Consider the following 22,053-nt stretch of genomic DNA (forward strand, 5'->3'; position numbering starts at 1 on the left):
AATGATTTACTGTGCCAGATTCCAAACACCTGTGATTGCTCTTATCAAATGCATTTCTGAATATAACAGGACATTTTGCTTAGAATGGACCCAGTGATTTCCATATGATGTTGTGATGTGGGGATAGGTGTCAACAGACCAGCTGTCCTCACAAGGTTCCTTCCAACTTAAATTATTCTGTAGGCCTGTATCTGCTTACCTACTGATACTTCTAATGTCCAGAGTAGCCCAAAATTATCAAAGAAATGGCTACAAGTAAACCAGGAATTATGAAAAGGCTTATCATGAGTTTCACTGCTCCTTTCTAGAGGTCTGAATATATGGTAGGAATTTGTACATGGTAGTACCTCAGGCATGGGGGAGAAAAGAAACTCAGACAAAATATTCCACATCATCTTTCTGTTAACTACAAACAAATGCCTATGCCATTTTCAGACTGAGTAGACAACTAACAATTCCTCTGTTGCCATCACAGCAAAGAAACAAGGCCTAATACATAACCATTGCTACTTTAGAGAAGTCAAGGTATTCCTCTTCACAAAGCAGTTGGTGTATATTGTTTCCATCATATTGTGTCCTTGTAGTTCATAACAGAACAGACAAAAAGTATTCTATTTTTTTCTTTCTTACTTCCTAACAGGACAGGTCTTAACTATCGCATTATGTAATTTTATGAAACATCATTAATAGGTTTGTTTTGGATTTCTCTTCTTTTTGCTGTACATCTGCTGACATTCAACTCCATAATTAAAAATACAGTTTCTACTTGGCTGGCATAAAAAATATGAACATATTTGATGTGAAAATACCATTTACACAACTGATCTTCAAATAATTAACTGTTTTCCAAGCAACAGAAAAAAATAATCTTTGTAAAAACACACTGCAGCTTTGCCATATCACCAAGTGTTGTGGATATCTCCAAAGCGAGGGGTTTAGCAAACAAAAAGGACAAAGACTGAGGACTTAGTCTAGCTGAAAGATGAGATACAGCCACCTGACTTTAGAAATGGCCTATTAACTGCCAGCTGTATAATGAGTAAATATCAGGTGAACATGAACTTGCCGACAGTTTTAGAGAGAAAAAACAGTAGTGTCAAAATAAACGGGTCCCACAGAACTGACATGGCAGGCTGCTTTTCTTAACAAGTTGTGCTGGCTGGATTTAGCTTTTCTGCAATTTACCAGGTTTCTTCAGAAAGATGGCCTGTTTCTTTGCTAAAAGTTACCTACCAAATAGTTGCCTGAATGTGATGTTTGTCTGCAGTTCTGATTTATCGTAGATCTTTTTGGCATAACTGCATATGTGAGAGTAATCATTAGGTGCCTGAAATAGTGCTGCATCTATCAGACTGGAGCAAAAGGAAAGAACCTTCATAAGAAAGCGAGGTACAGTACTGATAGTCAAGAATTCTCTGTCCTTGGAGTCAATGCTCTTATATTTGGATGAAGGTTGAGCATTGAATAAATAAACTGCATTATGTGCAAGCCACACAAACATGAAAAAAAGAACACCTGATGGCTGAGGGACACATTCAGCTCAAGTTTTTTGTTTAATGTGAAAAATAGACTAAGATATAGAATTCTGCTTCTAGTTCAGCTTCTAATATTCTTTGTGAAACATCATTCTTTCAAAAATCTTCCATGGAATTTCTTCCTGAAATGCAGCTTTCTATACTACTGCATCAACTCTACCTCTGGAAGCTCATTCATCTATCACACTTGTAAACTTCTTATCACATATAACCAAGTAAAGGTAAGAAAAATGCATTTTCTGGAAATTGCCATTATCTTCAACTCCAGGACCACTGAAAGCCTCAAAGTATAGTGCTCTTTCCTTTTCTTATGGCTAAAGTGTCATTTTCTTGGGAACTACTCATCGTTCTTGCTCCTTATAAACTCATTTAACACCTGAAAATGCCACAAGATTATGGTTTTTCTACCATTATTTTTCCATGTCAACCTGAAAATGCCATTTCCTTTAACATTGTTGCCAAGAATGAAAAAAGATTTTGAGGTCTGGTTCAGTATAGAGTATCAGTATTCACATGCACATTTCTGGCAGAATTTGCTGCAAAATTATGGGTTGGTTTAATGCTATGGAATAGAAAAATGGCAGCTGCTGCTGCTACAATAAAGGGTAGCAAAAATTCCAGCTGTGGATATGCAATTCCTCTTTCAGTGTAATACAAGAAGTGATATTTCCTATGACTAAATGCAATGTGCAACTTTGGCTTGTTTCTGTCTAATCTCATGTTTTCAGCTACTTAACTTTCTTCAGGACTGAAAAAAACAGATGCTCAATGCACCACTCCCACAAACAAATGTATCCATGGAATAATTAATGAAAGCTGTGTAATTTCTTTTTTCTGTTTGTGAATCAACCCGTAATTTCAATCTCTTCTGATTTCTGTATAAACATTTATTTTTAGCTTCAGAGATGAAAAGCTGACTGGCTTGGTAAAGAGACATTCAAAAGAAATAAGGCATACGAAAATTTAATAGCTATTAGATATAAGCATAAAAATGCCATCTGTATATAAACTCCAAGCAGCATATAAGAAGAAAAAAAAATGCAGCTGACATGTTTAAACGTCTATATGTCACTGGTAAATTAGCTACTGTAGGAATTTTCCAGTACTAGTAATAAAAGATATGACACTGTCTTGTAGTGGAGCTGATAGATGGTGAAGGAAACATAACACAGTCCTGTTCCATTAGATTTGCAAAGACAGAATTTAATAACAGAATGTCTTGTTACATTATGTTACAGAGTTAACCATCAAGAGCTGCAAATTCAAATCTGGGCCATCCTGAAGCTTCTGTGGACCTCTGCCACCTCCTTCTTCAAAGATTTTTAAGCCATTTATGGAAAAAGAGTGAGTTACATTATCACAACACGTGACAGGTCTCGAGTTCCTGCTGTAGGCATCTCCACTTGTGACAAGATGTGTGGGTATTGTGTCCAAAGAAGGGAAAGATCACAGCTACTGCTCCTCTTACAGAGTACCTGTGCTGCTGTATCACCAGAAATTACAGCCCATGTGGTACCAGCTAATTATTTTTCTGGTTGAATGGCTACATGTGGATGTTAGGCTGTAAGAGAAATTTGTCAGCAGCTGAGGCACTGTCAGATGAGGATGTCAGATGAATGCTTTTATGTCTACTGGAAGTGCTACCTCTGTCTCACAGATATTTTCCTTCACTGGTTTGCCTCCTGGGACATTTCCTAAGTTATTTCTTTTGAGGGCAGATTTGTTCCTTGATGCAGCATACAGCTATGTCCCAGTTACGGCTAAACTGAAGAAACCAGGATTGCTCATTAGTCCCAGTAGCCTGGTGCATACCCTGACTTCATCCTGGCTCTCAGGTGAAACTGAGAATGATCATCCCAAAGTCCAGAGGGTTTGGGATCCAAATTAACCAGCATTTTCAAAGAACTGGAGCATTTGGTGTCCATCTGTCTTGCAGTGGAGTTCCTGCAAGAAGGACCTGGTGGCCAAGGATGTGCTGGTGTTGCAGGAAAGCAGCAGAACGTGAGGGGGATGATAGAGCCCACTGGCTGTTACCAGTTCAGTCATTTGTCTCAAGTCTAATTTCTGGAGTCCATGTGCTGCTTCAGCTGTCTCCTGTAGTAGAGATGTGGAGCTGTAATCGCCTCACCTCCTGAAACTTGTTACAAGCACAATGAAACACCCTGAGGCACTCTAGCACCAGCTTCCAAATTTTCTTCTCAAGAAGTTTTTCTGAGTTACAAAACAGCCATGTGAAGAGCTGAACTCCTCACTTTTTAAAGATCATCCATGCAGAGATACTGACTAATGCAAAAGGAGGGCGAAAGCTTGTTTGAAGATGAGGTCATGAGAAGATGTTGCATCATCTTAAACCCATAAAAAGCCAGCTTCAGGATGACAGAGTGAACATCACTTGTACTGCATTACTTCTATAATAGTCAGTAATAATGATGGTATTAGAGAAAAACACAGGACTACATCAGCGGCCTTAATTTTGAAAGCTGTTATACATGGATTATCAATATGTGGGCAACTAGATGTTAGCTAGACTTCATCCAAAAGAAGTCTCAAAGTCTCTTCTTCAAAGCTTGATAAAAAGCCACAGCTCAAACTCAACAAACAGAAAAGACTCCAAGGAGGCACTTACTTACTAGCTATTGGGACAAAAACCTGAGGAAGTTCATAGTGCAGAGCACATGTACCTGTGCACTTACAGAGCTTCAGATTACAGCTGGAATAGAGGGACAGAGCTATGCAATACCCGATGCCAGTACTTGGGCACTTCACTTCCTTCACTTCACACTCTCAAATGATTTAAAAATAGACTTGCATTACTTTCTGACATGACCAAGGTTCTTCAGTTTTGATCTACATACAACTACATTAATAATAGATTAAGGGCTGCTATCAAAGCATGATCACATGCTCCAGAAGGAAGAAACTACAAAGTACAGCTGTCGAATCACTTTCACTAACTAAAGCAAGGGCAAACTATCTGCATCTGAACTTCTAGGACATCTGCTGGTCTATTCAACCTCTCTTTAACATTTCATTCCTGACTTGCATGCACATGACACAAACTAGCATTCTCCTTCTTACTGTCCTTGGACAGATAAGGGAAGCAAAGACCTTTTTCTGTAAAGATGACAGTATCATTGTAGGACATAATCCAATAAAACAAGTGCCTGCAGAGAGCAGGAGAAACTGTGACATTAATATTTCGTTAGTCGGTACTAAAGAAGTAGGATGTGACAGGTTTAGTTAGTATCTCAATTCAGTTTCTCAAGGATTACTCAAAATTGAGGGGATGATATCACTTCAAAATGCAAAAACTTGAACTAACCATTTAAGTACTTATTGTTTCCTTGCTAACTACTGCCTTAAATATGCTTTCTTGCTGCTGTCTTAAATATGCAAACCAGTCTGTTTAGCCTGATTTCTAAAACAGCTGTTTTGATTTAAATTCTGATAAGCATCCAAGAGCAAAACAAGCAACCAAAAAACCACAGTCCTTCACTGTCTTTTCTTCTGAACTCCTTCAGAGTTCACTGTAAACTCTGCAATGTGGACATTTCTCAACACCACAGAGAAACCAAGCACACAGAACTTTGTAAAATTACAACAAATAGCTAAAATATGCATGGAGATGCCCTCTGTCACAAACATGATCTGCATGAATATTTACAGAGAAACACAGAATTGTGAGGGCTGGGGAAGACCTCTAAGATCATCAAGTCCAATGGCAAAATCCTCAATCACAGGTAGTCTGGAGGGCAGTGAGATATGGGCAAGATGAAGACAGGCCAACTTAGATCTGAACTTTTGGTGACTCATCAGCAATCACGGAACAGGACAGTGACCTTTCCTGTTGAGTTTTGTTTCTGGTTAGCTACTTCAATATATGCACTTTTCTTGGCTCTCAGATGATGCAAGATAGAAAAGTATTTCCTCCAAAGGAAATTCACAAGTACCAAAAAAACATCAAGTGGCTCTTCACAGTGTATTACAACATCTTGGACTACTGCATATTCTCACCCATATTAAAAAACTTTGAAAAATAGATCTGATTTGAGTATAACAGTCTAGATTCACCATGAAGAAACAAACACAAGAGATATAGTGTGAAAATCATACCCTAAAAATTAAACCTGGATTTTCACTAGACTCTGGCAGGACACGGCAGAAGAAAAACCTATTATCCCAAGAAAGTCTACAAAATGAAAATAAACCCAACATTAAAAAGGGAGAAACATATGACCAAAATTTTAACCTGCTGTCAATATTTTTAACCCACCAGGCAATAATGTAGTGATAGGAAACAGAAGAGATTAAATTACACGGAAAACTGCACTTCTCAGATGAAGCTATTTTCAAAAGAAGAAGGAAATAGTGACAAACCTGATGGAAGAGTAAGTGGAATGAGCACTAGGACCAGAGTAGGTATTTCTTGTGTTACTAAAAAGCAGCGTGAGTCAAAAATAAAAGGAAAATAAGTTTTAACGTTTGCACCCTGTATTAAGGATGTGCATTCCTTTGTAAATGATCAGAATGGCAGTTAAATGCAGATTTTGTAGCTGAAAGTGAAAGATATGATTAATCAAGAGTAGCATATTGTGGAGTGCTCATAGTGGACAGTAACCTTTCATTTATCATTGAGGTTAACTTCCATTTCTGAGGGTCACTAACTTAATCATATTTGCTTGAGTTAATGTTGATATTCTATAATCACAGGAAAAAAACCCGTAAGTAATGCCTGCCTGAATGGAGCTAATTTAATCATATGACCTTTTCCATCTTATTTTCACCCCATGGCTATATGACTTGTTCTAACCAGAGAGCAAATTACTGGACTGTAAGTGGCACAGTATGCTTAGCTAATTTATTCATACATTTCTGAAAATTATGAGATCCTAATTAGTGCATTATGCTGTTTTACTGTTTCCATACCTTTATCAAAAGGAACCTACTGTTGCAGTATCTGGGCTTTCCATAATGAGATCATTTCCTTTGTCAGAAGAGTAATCCAAGTGGTGAAGAGTTCAAGCAGTAAAGCCTGGATGCTGATTATTCCTTCTGTGGGAAAGGCAGCTCTGCAGCCACTGGAGTGTCAAAGCAGCCAGTGTCAGAGAAAACACTTTACACTTCCCCTGGTGCTTTTGCAAGGGCTAATCCTAAGAGAACATGTGTTTCTGCAAGTGTGTGCTGGTAACCCTGACTTAGCTGGTGATGTCTCCATCACTGATTTTCAGGTACTAATATTCCAGCAACATATATTCTGGGAGTGCTGGCTCCCTGTGTAGAAACATAAAGATCAAATCTTCTCAAATCCAAATGATGGTAAAGGAAGCATGAAGCACTTTGCCTCTCTGACTATCAGACCTCTGACAGCTCTGATACCACTGCTTTGCAGCAGGTAATAGTAATCAAAATGTAATTAATGTGGAGAATATGGCACCCGAAGAACTTTCATCAGTACTGGTAGCAGAAACCAGACTTCTTGATTCCCATGCTCCTTCCATAACCTATTAGGAAGCTTTTCTTAAAATCAATTGCGATTAGATTTTTATGTCAGGAAGAAGCCTTCTGAAAAGAAGTGAACAACATGATTTCTGAAAGGATAATATCAAACAATTGCAAAGCTACAGACTAAATACTGGTCTGAAAAGCCCTGTAGAAGTACTAAAATTACAAAACCTCTGGAAATTAGGGGAAAATTGCAGGGCAAAGACAGACTTTCACTGAACAGCCAAGTTTTTTATCTGCCACCACAGTTCCCTCGCTCCTCAGTTTATTTCTCTTATATTGAATGCTAGCAGTTATGGCAGTATTTAGAAATCATCAAAACTTGCTTTACTCAGCTATTAGATATAGTAACAGCAGTAATATTCATGGTGACTTTATTGCCTTACCAGAACTGTATCTCTCTTTGTATTTAATAGAAAAAATGTACAACTGGGCCATGCATAATTTTCAGAAGTCAGTATGTAGGACAAAAGAAATGCCCCTTATGAAATAAAATCTACATTCTACCCATGTATGCCTTGCAGCATCACATATTTATATGAAACACAGTAAACCAGCTAATTTATTACCAAACACAAGACAGTGATTTATTGGTCCTTTGTCACGCTGCGAAAAAATCTGGACTTTCTTGAATTTTAGTCTCACAGAGCTAGGTTTTGCAACACCCTAGCAATTCTGTCCAGCTGAATGTTGCACCTGATTCCATGCAGAACACAACCCTCTAATCATCAGGCACAGAGAAGATGGATCCCTATTCTTTAACCTTCAATTAGCACTTAGCTACATCATGCATGCTGAGGGCAAGATTAGCCATAAATGCTTCCAGGGGCACTGTACCCTTACTGGCAACCTCTGCACGTAGAAAATATGTATTTCACTCAGAACCAGCAAGTGGAAAAATATGTAGCAGAGAGGGTTGGACAGCATATAATTAAACTTGCTTTGCAGATTAGGTGAGTGCCCAAAGTAGAAGCCATCACTCTCTGTCTGCAAAGCACCTCCCAAGGCTGCTGCAGCGGAACCACAGAGCTTTGCAACACCAGGCAGGTACAGGCTGCACGTGACCACTGAAAAACAGGCTTTGTCTTCTGGCAGGGCTGAGACATCCAAATACATCCAAACACACGACCAGATTCTGCACAGTGCTGAAGTCAATGGGAACTGAGGGTATTCAGCACTTAAAGGAATTCACGCAGCAGGCTATCAGAAAGGGTCATGTTTTAGCTATTTTAGGCAATAAAATTTAAGTGGCTACACTGAGTTTGTTTTACTCATTTGATGTTGGCTTTATCATTCTAGGATTTAAATGCAGTGAAGCTTTCCACTGTCTAGTCAAATTACCAGATATAATATATTATGTTTTCTTTAAGGATATTATTTTAGGGAGCATGCTGGTTTCATTACATTATACAGTGGGGGAAAATACATATTTGTAATCTTAAAAATCTCATCTAATACAAAGCAATCACACCCCAAACAACTAAAGCAGTATGCTTTACTGAACCTTTCAGTGTGTTTTTCATTTGTATGTCAGCATATAAAACTGAATAAATCATCATGGGCTCATGTTAACTCAAGCTCTGAGTGTTTTCTGCGAATAATACTTCCTACTTCTAGAGTCCATGTCACTAAAAAGTCAACTAACAGGAATGCTTAGAAATTAATTTATTTCAGGTATGCTGCAAGAACTATAATCAGCCATAAATCCTTTTGCCCTATTTGCATTTGCTGAATTTCCCTTAATTATACTGTTGCCTAATTATGAAGCTCAGTCTAGAGGGGAACTCGCAAGAAGCAATGATGCAGAAAGCAGAGGACAGTTTATTCCACTTCATGGATTTACAACTTTGTGCTACCACAAACCATTTGGAACAGACTCTATTTGTGAGGTCATTAACATGTAAACAGTATCACACTGAAGACGCATGGCAATGACCTACCATGCTAATGAAAAGTGATATTGAGTTTGCTAATTCAGATAAGGGTACACAGATTGCCTTTTCTCTAATGTGCAAGGGCCTGTCACAGAAATAAATTCATGGTCCTTGTTGCAATTAATTTGATTCTTGTTCTTTTAAAGCTTTACTTGTAGATTTAATTAAAGCTTTCATGCAGCACACAGTTTCAGGAAGTATCTATGTTTAATAGCTTTTTCTCCTAAATTAAAGAAACGAATGAAGGTTAAGATTCAAAGAAGAACACGGGAGCATAAAATGAAAAGCTGTGCTTGTTACAGTAAGCATTACTTTGTTCTAACATAAGCAAATATGTAGTATTTATATACATTTCTAAAATCAGTGTTATATTTTAGCTTTCATAGGGAAATAATTTTCAATTGCTTGAGATAATTAAAAAATATTCTGAATATAAAATACTGCATTCTATGTTTCAAACTGGAGGTGAATATTTAAAAAGCCTAAATCAGTTTTTAGACAAGAAAAAAATAAACAAATAAAACCAGAGTACGGTTTTCCCAGGAAACTGAAGAAACAATCCCCAATGCAAAAATCCCCGGAGAAAACGCACACCACAGAGAATGAAATAAGGCAATCCTAATTAAATATTTTTCAGGGCATGACAGACATTATAGTATCTGGGGCAAGGGTAAAGGAGAAGGGGATAAAGAATAGGAGTAGTAAGTGAAAGGAGAAGCAGAGTAAGAAGAGAAACAGATGAAAAAGTAAATGGCCAGGAGAACAAGGAGGCAGGCTTAAGAGCTGGGCACCAGTGTTGAAAAAGAAGTTGGAAGGAAAAAACAATGGTAGGGTTTACGTAGTAAGTTAGGTATAATACTTTTTGGACAGAGGTCTGGACAAGACACTTCCATGAATATTCAGTACTACCACCATAGGTTTATGGTACTTTGGATTCCATCAAAATTTGAAAACTGCATTTACCTTAAAAAAAAAAAAAATCTCTCTGTTCTTGCTGGAAGCATGTATTAGGACTCAATATGCAACCAATGAACTCTGTTCTCTAATTTGTTTTTTCAGAACACAGAGGTAATCCTTTTGGTTTAGTAACATTCTTACAGGTTTCTCTTCTTTTGTTAGTTTAAATTTTCTTATATAATCTTAATCATATTAAAGTGCAGACATGGCTCCTCCCCATGTGGGTAAGCAGAAAGTAAAGTCCCTCTGTCAGTAACATGTGGATATTAGAGCCAAGGAACAGAGCTGTAATCTACCATGTATCATAAACATGACAATCTGACCTGAAACAGTCAGTAAATACAAAGCATTCAGTATTTCACCTGCTTTTCAAAATATACTGTAAGCCATGAACTTAGTTGACATGAAGTGACCTTTCCACTGACAATTTCCAAATAGGAAATGGCAAAATACAAGCCTTTATACTAAAATGTAAGCAAAAACTATGTAGCTGCAGCAGAAATTGTAAATTGCATTATTATACTCAATAAGAATGTGTTGATGAAATCCATACCTGAAGATTTTATTTTGGGCTACTGATGTCAACACAGGAGGAAAGAACACTATCACTGTGAAATAGGAGGTGCAGAGTGGCATAACTGCTCTGAAACAGCTGATTCTCTCATTCATGTTCAACTGTGAAATGCATAGGTTGGCAAATGTTTTCCTTTGCCTTTCCTTCAGACAAGACACATGTCTCTGGTAGCTCCAATTTCTGTTTTCATGATCAGAGGAATCAGGGAATGGGAATGAAGGAGAGAAGCTACCTTCCTCTGCAGGTGAATTGAGTATAATCAAGACACCCCCAGACATTTGGTTCAGTATCTCACTGAGAGATCTCAGTTTAAACAGCCCTAAGCTTCTGCCACTAAAAAGAAAAACAAATGTGCATCTTTATGTTCACCAGCTCAGTACTCAGAGGAGCAGAAATTTCACAGCACAAGCCCTACAACATACAGCTCTGCTAGAACTACTGCTTCTTTTTATTTAGATCATTGTGTCTGGCTGGCACAGGAACTGACAGAATTATGCAAGACTTTCTTGACAGTCCTATAGATTTCTCTCTGTAGCAGACACTAAATGTTACAGTCTAATAATAATGGCAGTAATAACAAATCCTTTCTTGCACATTTGTAAATGAAATAGAGTCATGATTCTAGCATATTATGGTAAGTCTCATAAAAGATATATTCTTTTGCAACAGGGTGTCTGGGGCTGAAGAAATGCCAGGCAGGCTTTGCTAGATATGCAAGCACACAGCACAGTCCTTTCCTCTGGTTCCTTGCTTGATTAGCTTTTGTGATGTTCAGTTTCAAAGTTGATGCAACCTTTCCAGCTGCACTTTGCAAGTGCAATACTGCCCTGAAATTAGGAAGGACTGTGGTCAGACAGAATCCTTGCATAGACTCTCAAGTGGAAACAGAAGAGTCATCAGGAGTAGCAGAAGAAAGCACCTAAAATATGGTTCCTTATCCTCTCATGCCAGAAATAGGTAATTAGTGCAGGAAATCAATGACCAAGAAAAATTACAGAAAGAAAATTTGGAAATGAATAATGATTTTGGTGATCTAGACATCACAGAAAGCAAACAGCCTCTGCTCCTCCCTTTGGGAACCTGTCAGTCTACTCTTCAAGGGAGTTCAAGGTGTGCTTTAAGTAAGAAAGGAAATGTAAAGGAGAAGTAGGAAAAGAAGCCAAGACTAGAACGTTTTCCTTGTGAAATTAACACTCAAGAGTGACAGATGCTGCCTTGAGGTGGATCATCATTAACCTGGCCATAACCCCTGCAGACAGGCTCAATAAATATATTTCAGGTGAAGCATCTCCCAGGGATTCGGCCATAGAGAACAGATTTCAGATAACAAGCTCAACCAAAAAAAAATATCCCTCAGTAGAAGCTATCACAGTACTAATGACTACACCACCTCAGTGCCTTGTGCTGGCATCACTCAACAGACATCAACATCTTGTTACAGCTGTTATTATCTGCACCACAGAAGTGACTAACCCTGGGGCTTACTGGACATACGAAGTCTTAGGGTCAGATTCACTGTATGATTTCCTCTACACATTTTTCTTTAAGCATTTTTCTTCTGCTTGTCCTCCTTGAGACCAGGAGAAATACAATGCATCCTTCACCTTATTCCCTGTAGTCCCATCTTTTGCAGACATATTGTGTCAATCAGTTCAATACTTTATAATGCCATTTTGAAAACTAACACTTCAGTCTTTTAGAAAACATACAGGCCAACATAAATTATGAAGTGAGTTTTGGTCTTAAAATGCAGCATAAATTCTCTATTTTCTGTTAACACATTTACAATCACATAAAGTAAAATGGCAGGTTTGGCTTTTAGAGCAACTAAGATTCTAACACCATTACTCTCTTGTAAAATAAATACTAATACTAAAATATGAAACTCATCTTCCTATTTGTGTATTTAAAATAGAAGTATTTAAATCATGTTTGAGCTATATGTGTATACAGAAAGACAATTTCACAGTAAAAGCCACATAAACAACACCTTTTTTTCCTGAGAGAACAGTTTGAAACAAGGTGAATGAAATGATTCACCTTACTCTGTCTTTGAAAGTGTAATTCAACAATGATGGTTGATAATGGCAAAATTTCAGTGCCTAGAATGACTGGTGTTGACGGCAAGCATGACTGATTTGGGAATCAAATTTTTAAGAAAACTAAAACCCAGTGTTAACAAGCTAATTAGAAATTTATTAAATACACAGTTTTATAGAGAAGACAGACTGCCCTGGTAACAGTACCTCAACAAGAGTCACATGGGATGGCAACACAACCACTCAAATACAATGGTAACTTCTTACACACACACACAGCTGTCAGTGTCATCTCTTCCTCTCCCAAGTACATGGATTGTGTCTCAGTGTCATACATAAGAAAGACAGGCTTCCAGGCTTGTCCTACAGGAGTATATGGATTCCACAATTTCTAAATGCAATCTCAATATTCAGTTCAAACCCCATATATTAGTTTAGAAAAAACACAAAGCTTTTAATAGCATGGAAAGAGCAAAGATGTCTCTAGGCTGCATAAGTATTTATTTTTTGCTACAGTTATATTGTTTCCCTCACTAAATGTCGGGCACCTTCACCAAATAAGTAATGTCCCCTCTAAAGACAGAAAAATCTCCAAACTTCAGCTCATCTGCAAATTTATTGCTTGACTCTAATGGAGCACAAACAATAATTTGTGTTGTGGTTTAGGAAGGGCATTCTCCAATTTAGTGTTCCCACTGAAACCACTCCAAATCAAAGAGACACTTCATTGCCAGCTCCCTCTCTCCCCCTGTGGTGGGCAGGAGAGCAGAACTGGAGGCACAAAAGGTAAAGGTTGAGATAAGAACAATTTACTGGAAACAGCAATGAGATAAGAAAAAAAACAGTAAGAGCAACAATATTAATGACAGAGGGTACAAGAAAGAGGAAACAGAGATGTGCCCCTGAAAACACCAGCTGCCCCCTCACACACTTCAGAAATAGACAATAAAATAAAAAAAAAATACTTACAATGTGTTAAGGATTATTTACAATTTTTTCTACATCAAAATGGGAATATAAGGCTTGGCTATAAAGCAATACAATCAGATCAAAAAGAATCAGAAGATATAAGCAATCAGTGTAAGAAATAATTTTAGATAGATTTAAAAAATTTGTGTCATGAATTTTAATGAAAAATAAAACCCCAATTCTGACCCTGCTTGCTATCTGTGCATACAAACTAGATATCGCATACCTGTACACAAAGCATACAGCACATAGCACAAAAATGTGTTTTTTAGTAATGGTGACTTAGTAGAACACCCTCCTTGCCTTATTTTGGACACTGAATGTTATCCAAAGATTTCAGTATGTCAGCACTGTAGACTTTGCAACATGCAACAAAACTCCTGGGACATCCCCATATAATTTAAGTCCAGCTTACAAGACAATTACAGAAATCCACAGTTATTTTTGGTTACAGGATTCTATGCTACAAGCCTATATTTAAAGATGCAGAAGAGATCACAGATGCAGTCTAAGAGATCAAACACTTCAAATACATCTGTGTTTTTCTGTTCCATCTCTCCTCCACCTACAAGATACAAACATGATCTAGTTTCTGGTTCCAGGAGCAACTACAGTTGAGAAGACAGGACTGTTTCCAACCTCTTTCACTACTTTTGAGTTACTACGTAAGTTTTAAACATGAAGACTGCATATTCTCTGGAATTATCCAGTAATCATCATTAAGAGTTTTGACACTACTGATTTTTTGGAAATGTTATTACTTTAATTATTAGGATCATTTTGCAAATCTAACCTTGCGCTTTCTGCTCTAAGTACTAGGTCAGTGGGACTGAGCAAACAAGCTAGAAATTAAGTCTCTATAAAGAGATACAGAAGCCAACACTGAGTATCTGCTAGTGAAACAGGAGAACTAAACTGAGAACAGACTGCCAGGCTCCTGAGCTCAAGCTAGAAACAAAAGAAAAGCACACTCCAACTGGGCCCCAACCTATCAAATTCTCATGAAAAGTAAGATATGTTTTCATACATATTTATATAAAAAAGCTCAATGTTTGTGGAATTAGCTTTCTTGTGGGAGGAATTTTGTCCCCTATGTCATACATCAAGTGCCAGGCAATGGAGCCTCTAGTCCTATACAGTCTATTGTATTAATATTTTAATATAGTATTAGGCTTTGGGATTGAGATTTCCATACAGACAACGCACCTGTGATGCACTTCTGTTCCAGGGCACCTAACTAGATTATTAGTGCTGGGACACACAATAGCAGATTCCACACTATTAAGATCTTAACATGATTAGCACTGTATAAGAATATTGGGTAATAATTGTCTCCTATTTGCCTACTTCACCTTTCACAAGCTGAAATGACAAGTGAAAAGGCACAAAAATATAATAACATTATACACCTAACTGCTGTGCAGCACTGTTGTTGCATAAGTACTTAATTTCAACCATAATCATAACATATCATTTTTATATCAAGCTCAAACTGAGGAACAGCATCAAAAAGCTGCCTTCACAACTTTGCATTTTAATTGTTGTACATCCTACTCATAGCAATATAATGAAATCTTTTATAGAAAGAAACTTAAAAAAGGTACATTCTGTAACTATCTGCCCAAGAATATAGGTTAAATTGAACTGGCCAAACTATCAGGCAACAGTCTGGAGTAAATTCCGAGGGTCCAAGCACTCAGCTTGTTTTTCTGATGCTTTAATTTTCATGAAATGTAGTTGTTAGCTCTTGACAAATGGTTAATGATCTCCAAAGGCAGAATCTTTATAAAAATTAAAATCTCAAATACAAAGAGCCAATGGTCAGCACCGTGGCACTTGTTGTCACCTCAGCTACAGGCTTGCCTAACCATAATTACACAACAAAATACTAATGCACTTTTCCTCCTTCAGCCCAAGGCACAGGGGTTTTGCCCATCAGAAAATGTGTCAGGAGCAGGCAGTTGTGCTAGTGCCACCTGCCATGCTGAGAATATCACCCACTGCCAGTGTAACAAATGACATCATCTCCATTGTTCTTTTTTCCCACCTAGCATCAACTGCCAAGCCAAAAGACCTGCTGCAGAGTTAATAAGCACTATGAAATTTGCTCTAATCTTAAGAACAGAAGAAGTTATAGAGGACTAACTATGTCCAGACAAAAAAAAATTAAAATCTGCTGGCTGATTGAGGTGAAAGGTAAAAAATGCACCAGATGTCAGGAATGCAAGAGTGGGAGGAAAGACTGGCAGAGGTACTTAGGCCCATTAAAAAGAATTCTCAATAGCAGTACTCAACTCTTTTTTCTGTAATATCTATTGACTGGCTAACTAGTAAACACAAGATAAAATAGAAATAATTCCCTGCCAAATATGCACAGCTGTAGGTCCACCTCTGATGATTCATCAGCAGCTCTAGGCATCTGCCAATTTTTTCTTTTTAAATTTTAATTTAGGATGGATCTAGAAGTGGCAGAGATTGCAGTCTGCTAGGGAAAAGGAGCCCACAGCACACAAGGAAAGCAGCACACAAGACAATAGTAACTATTTCAGTGCATAGATGCTCGCTTGGATGTTACAGCTTGCATTTACAATGACTAATCAGTAAATTTGAATGAGATACTCAGTATAGAAGTGGTAAATTAGCAATGGCAGAGTACTTGAAATTATGTTTCTCAAAATATAGAACATTTTATAATCCATACTAACTTCCTCAGCTAAAAATAAAACTGTAATGAATCCTGCATTCATCTAAGATTTCCACCAATTTCAGTCAAATTGTGTGATGCATAAACAGGTGGAGAATTTGGTCCAAAATATTTCCTCCTACTGACAGCCAATCTTGACTGCACTTTTCAGGGCTCTTGCTTCCCTTCTTTTGCCAGATGGGGAACAAAACACTACGAGGTCAAAATCCCACAATTTCTTTTGGAAGAGTTAATCAACCCAACCTAAAAAGTTACTGAATCTGTATCACACTAACAAAACGAACTTTTCTTGAAGTCACTAGGAGAGTACTTCAAATAATCCTGAGATGCCCTATTCCATTCACTATTAACAGTCTGTGATTGCAAAACTAGGGACAAAACCTGTTTGTAAAACCTAAAGAAATCATTTCAATTCAAGCATTTTCCTTTGTCTGTGCAAAAAGAGAAAAAAGAAGAATCCAATTTATCTAAATAATGAAACTGTGTTTCATTTACTGTTTCATTTGTTTCAATTTTGTTTTTGATTTAGCCTTGAGACATGAATCATATTAAAATATAAATTTAAATGTATTTACTTATTAAGACAAGACCATGCTACATGGCTTACTGTATTACAGTCTTTTGACATTTTGAAGAAATACATTTAAATGGTCCCACACTGAATTTATTTTTTTTAAGGTATATTTAATGGAAAATATATCTTTTCATCTCAGGAACAGAAACAAATTTTGGAATACTGTACCTGTGGAAGAGCTAATTTTTTTCAGACCTTCACATTAATACAATGCTTTAAACACCAGTTTTAAAAAATTGCACTATACATAGTGTCAAATAAGGTAATATGAAATCTGAATTACCAACCACATGAGCAGTTCCCATGTATTGCAAATTCTTAGGGAATTTCAGTGATGAGGTTTAAATTTTAGTTGCTTTAATTAATTTGAAGAATGGTTCTGTTTGGTTTCTTGAAGACCAAGCGTTCAAGACAGAAAACATTTAATATTTTTTCCATAAATTCTATAAATGAATGTTTGAAGCTTTTTCAAAATATGAACTGAAAAAATATGTATTTAAAAAGTTTGTAGAGCAACTAGAAGGAACACGATAAACTTTATATTACATTTAAATTAAAAACATTACTGAAATGTGTTCCTTTCAAGAGTATGCTACCGCTATATGTACTTAAAAACTGGTACTAAAATTTATCTAATGCAAGTAACACCCCAACTTCTGTAACTATGTAAAAATATCTCACAGGTTCCTGTGGCTTTTAAATCTGAGGTTTAATAAAACACATAACTGCTGGACAGCTGATTTTTGCTGCTGGCCAACACGATTACACAAGATTAAACGCATCTCATCTTGCAACTAAGCAAGAGTCCTAGTATTTTGCTAATCTTTTATGTACTCCTTGTACCTGGAAAGCAAGAAAAAGTGAATAGCCTCAGAAAGCGATTTTCTAAATTCACAGAAGAACCTTTCTCATTCATCACCTGCTGACAACAGGGAATGAAGCAAGGCTTTGGGTAAATAAAGAAGCATATAATGGTATTACTAAGAACTGTAGCAAAACAAAAAAATTGTTAGTTATTGAAAGTTATGCTTCATTCTGCCCTCATTTTTTAGTGCTCTCCCCTTTGAAATTCTCTTCAGAAATGGTAACTTATCATGTTTTTGCATGATCAATTATTCATAAAAAAGTAGTAATATGTACACAGCGACAAATGGAAATGCTTGCACATGTCTAACCAATGCTGTAATTTCAGCAGTACAAAAGAGAAAGAAACTACTAAATAAATTCTAAAAATAGTTATTTAGGCATGAAAATTTTTCATTGACATGGCAGTGATATTTACACCCACTACTTCTCAATTAAATTCTTTACTTAATGTTATTCAAAGGACTCTAATGCACAGTATGAGACATAAGAAACTCTTAAAAAGCTAAGTATTTCATTACATTATTGACCATGTTGTTTTCATCTTGGTGAAACTTTTACAAAGGAAATTTCAGTATTAGCATTCACTACTCAGGCATGGAACAACATGGCAGATAGTGTCTCTGATGACAAAGAAGTTACTTACAGGTAGTAAGTGTAGGAGTGATAGCTTCTTCTGCCATGATGGTGGAAGGATTAGGCAGTGGTGGAAAAGATGAAATGGAAGGAAAGAAAAGTCAAATATTAATGTATGAAAAATCAAGATGAAACTGAGACCTGAACTGGTGACACAAATGAAAGGTAGCAAGAATGTACATCTGGGCATACATGCAATGTTTCTGGAACAGACAGGTGACATATCCAATCTCCATAACACTTTGAGCAGTACAATATATAATGCATCTCCAACTGTTAAATCAAACCACCTTAAGGTACATCTACTAAGTAATGTTACATATTTAATGTCTGTTCATATCTGCATATACTACACACACAAATATTCCCAATTAAAGAGCTAAATCACTTCTGATTACACCTCAGCTGCACCAGGAATAAGGATATAGAAATTCTAGCATGGTGTTAGAAGCTTAGGAATAAAAAATTTCATAACACACTTTAAGTAGCTCCTCTTCTGTCATAGCACTGTAGAATCTTAGCCTATCCCTTTTTTTACTTAAGGCAGTCAGTTCTGCTTTTGAAAGGACTTATTTCCAGACTGGAGAAAATCCATTGCCACAGCTCTTTTAATATTTCAGCTTTTAAATAACCTTTTAAATTCAGAAGGAAAAGATACTTACTGTCATGCAAATAAAAAAAATCTATCCCTGTGGGCTAAAATTGTATTGGTGGTATTTCCCCAAGTGGCAGAGATAAAAATAAGAACTGATCCTGTATCCATGTTATTCCTGCCCACGTGAATGCCACAAAGAGCAACTTGGGAGACCTAGCACCATCACCTTAACAAATATGGGCTCTGTCAGCCTTGCATAACCTCTTGGACAGCCAGATACTCCACCTAGACATGCTTTGTGTGAGCACAAAGTATAGAAGCCCTCTGGCTATGCTCTTCTGCTTTATATCCTTCCTTCTCTCCCTCGGTTATGAGCCCACTACATGCAGGACTGCAAGCCTCCAGAAAGGGCAAGTTTCAACCCAAATGAATTCCATATATTGACTGCAATTAAAAAAAGGCTGGAGATCTTAAAACATCTCTGAGCATAATGTCAACTAGCATTCACATGTTGGCAAGATAAAAGCCTGAAAGGAGCCATGTAGGCATTTGTAATTTTTACAGCACATGCATACAGCCCTTTGACTACAGAGGAAACATGTAAACAGGCCTTGCAAAGGACTATAACTAATGTTAACTTGCCTCTGGCTACATGCTTCAGGCATCCCTTTGAAAACTAGGCTTTCATCAAATTTTCTCTCTCATCTTCTTTGTGTGAAGATGCCGTTGGAAATATTTCCCAGTTTTTATTCCCATTTTTCTGATGCAAACAGTATTGTTCAAACACAAGACACTACACACTGCATATTTAATCACATGGCATCTGGAAAATGCATACCTGCTAAAGTTGAGTTTTAGAAGATAACTAAGAATAGAGTAAAGGGCAAGCTGCAAAATAGTTGTAAGCCTCTCTGCATTCCATAGGGAGCATGGGATCAGGTCCTATCAAAGCACTTACCTGCACTATAAGCAAGTGGTTGTTTTCTAGTTCAGTCATAATTATATTTCCCCCTACCTTTCTTTTCAGAATTACTCATTCTCTCACTTTGATTTAGAATCTCATGACACTGTCAACCCTGTTCCTTGCCATATGTTGCCACAAGAGAGATTAAATGTAATTAGTACAAATGTTCTCATACTTCTAAAAGATGTATAATAATTTGAAAAACAACAATAAATACTATTAATCAGTGAAGCACTGCTGGCACTTATATGCAGAATTCTGCCAAATACGTTATAAAGATAAATTATTCCTTATGAAAAAAAATGCTGAAAATCCAGGAACTTTATTGTGTGTAAATGTCCCATCAACCATTTGTGTAACATGAGAAAAATTGGAAGTCTCAAGCTCCAACTATTTTTATATTGCTACAGTTGTGAGATTTTCCATATAGAAGTCCTTGAAAAAGAGCACCAAGGTTTTGACTCTCAACAATACCATGCACTGAAACAGGTAAAAAGAATATGCTAAAATCCTGCAGAAAGTTTTATACTTGCAAGTTTTATACAAGCATTTCATGCCACATGCTAAAGCACCATCCATAACTGAATGGATTTAGCTTTTTTAAGAAATATGGACAAGCTCCATTTTTCCTCCTACATAATGAATACAAACTAAAGTTTCTGTCTATGTATGAAAAGCCTTTTTCTGTTAAAAAAGATTGATGCAAAGATTTTGGCCAACTTAGGCCAAATTTTCTTATGAGCATAGCTCATCAGTCACTTCCTGGTAGTGAGGTTACTTTATGTCAATAAACTGTTTCTGCATATAGTGACAATATTATACACTTTTAACTCCTTTAGGACTGAATACATAAATTAATTTCATGAATGCCACTTAAAGAATAAGGCCCCACTATAAAATTTACCAAAACCAGCACAGGAGGCTGGCTACAGAAGGATTGACCCAACAGAATGGAAACTTTTGGAACTGTGTCATTACCTCAGTGTTTTCTTCCATCATCTCTCATTTATAGTTGGCCTTCAGGGAAAAACATGGTTCAGGGAGAGGAGGCTGGAATTTTCCTTCAGCTTTATTATCTTCAGTTTCTATCCTAAATGTTTGAAATTGTTGGCAAAGGTGTACGTATAACTGAACAGCCTGATTTGCTATCAGGGAATGGGAACAATGCATTCCCAGCCCAGCTCCACTGAGTGCAAAACTCTTCCTTATCCACTGCCAAGAACCAAGGTCTCTGACTCAAACAGATGCTACAATTACATACATTAGAAACTCATGGAAGGCTCAGGCACAGAGATAGCTGAAAACAGAAACTAAACCCAGGCAAAACAAAACAGCCTTTTATGATCAGAAAATCTCCATTCTACAACTGAATCAGAAGCCAAAGGAATAGAATTTTAATAACTGCTTCCTTGCTGCACTCCCACAGCATCAACATGCAGCAACATGGCAGCCCCAATGAAAACAGCTGCCCCAAAGACATATAAAGGGCTTTTAAGCAAATGTTGGACCACTAACTTACCAGCTTAGGCAAATTTTAAAATTTAACCTATATAAAGGAAAAAAAAAAAACAGGAAAGGAGAAAATAAAGCAGTCTTATTTATGCAAGTCCTGATTTAATTGCTATTGCTTTTTCAAATGTTGTAGCAACAGTACTCTCATTTTCACTGCTCCACTTTAAGTTGACCAAAAGATGAAGTTACTTGGTGAATTTAATTACTTGGTATTCTTTATTTTTAATTCTTTTGTAAAATCTTATGCAAGTACCTCAATGACTGGGTCTTGCCCAGGATTTACCATTCAGGATCAGATTCAAAATCCACTTTATTGTGGATCAGTTTTGGGGAAACACATGTATTTTCATCTAACTTTGTGTTAATTCTTATGTGAGAGATAAAAAGCATATCTGAGGAGAGAAAAGCCTATTGGTACTATTCTAACTTCACAGAGAGGAATCATCTCATTGATTTGACCATACTGGTGTTAGGAACAGCTTGCAGGCTCCTAGACTACATTACACAACACCTTTATGCAAGAATACTAATGGATAAAGAAAAGACAGAAAAGAATGGATAAAGAACTATGAACAACCAAGTGGAGAGATAAAAAGGAAAGCACTAACAGTCCTCTCCTGCACCATGTGCCAGGTTTACAAATTTGTTTTACTTCAGTCAAAAGCTGAGTGTCCCTACAGAAAATGCTTCAGCA

General features: G+C 36.9%; 1 protein-coding gene across 6 annotated transcripts in view; it reads right to left on the reverse strand.

Annotated features, from left to right (window-relative positions):
• Positions 1–22,053, reverse strand: part of PTPRM (protein tyrosine phosphatase receptor type M) — a 442,321-nt gene that overhangs the window by 128,868 nt on the left and 291,400 nt on the right. For 2 of the 6 annotated variants that reach the window (XM_059467174.1, XM_059467156.1), the window contains one exon: positions 18,299–18,328. The exons of the other annotated variants lie outside the window; for them this stretch is intronic. In XM_059467174.1, the coding sequence (XP_059323157.1) occupies positions 18,299–18,328 (30 nt within the window). The remainder of the gene's footprint in view (positions 1–18,298; positions 18,329–22,053) is intronic. 6 annotated transcript variants of the gene reach the window in all.

Source organism: Ammospiza nelsoni, chromosome 1, assembly GCF_027579445.1.
Source record: "Ammospiza nelsoni isolate bAmmNel1 chromosome 1, bAmmNel1.pri, whole genome shotgun sequence".
NCBI classification, from domain to species: Eukaryota; Metazoa; Chordata; class Aves; order Passeriformes; family Passerellidae; genus Ammospiza; species Ammospiza nelsoni.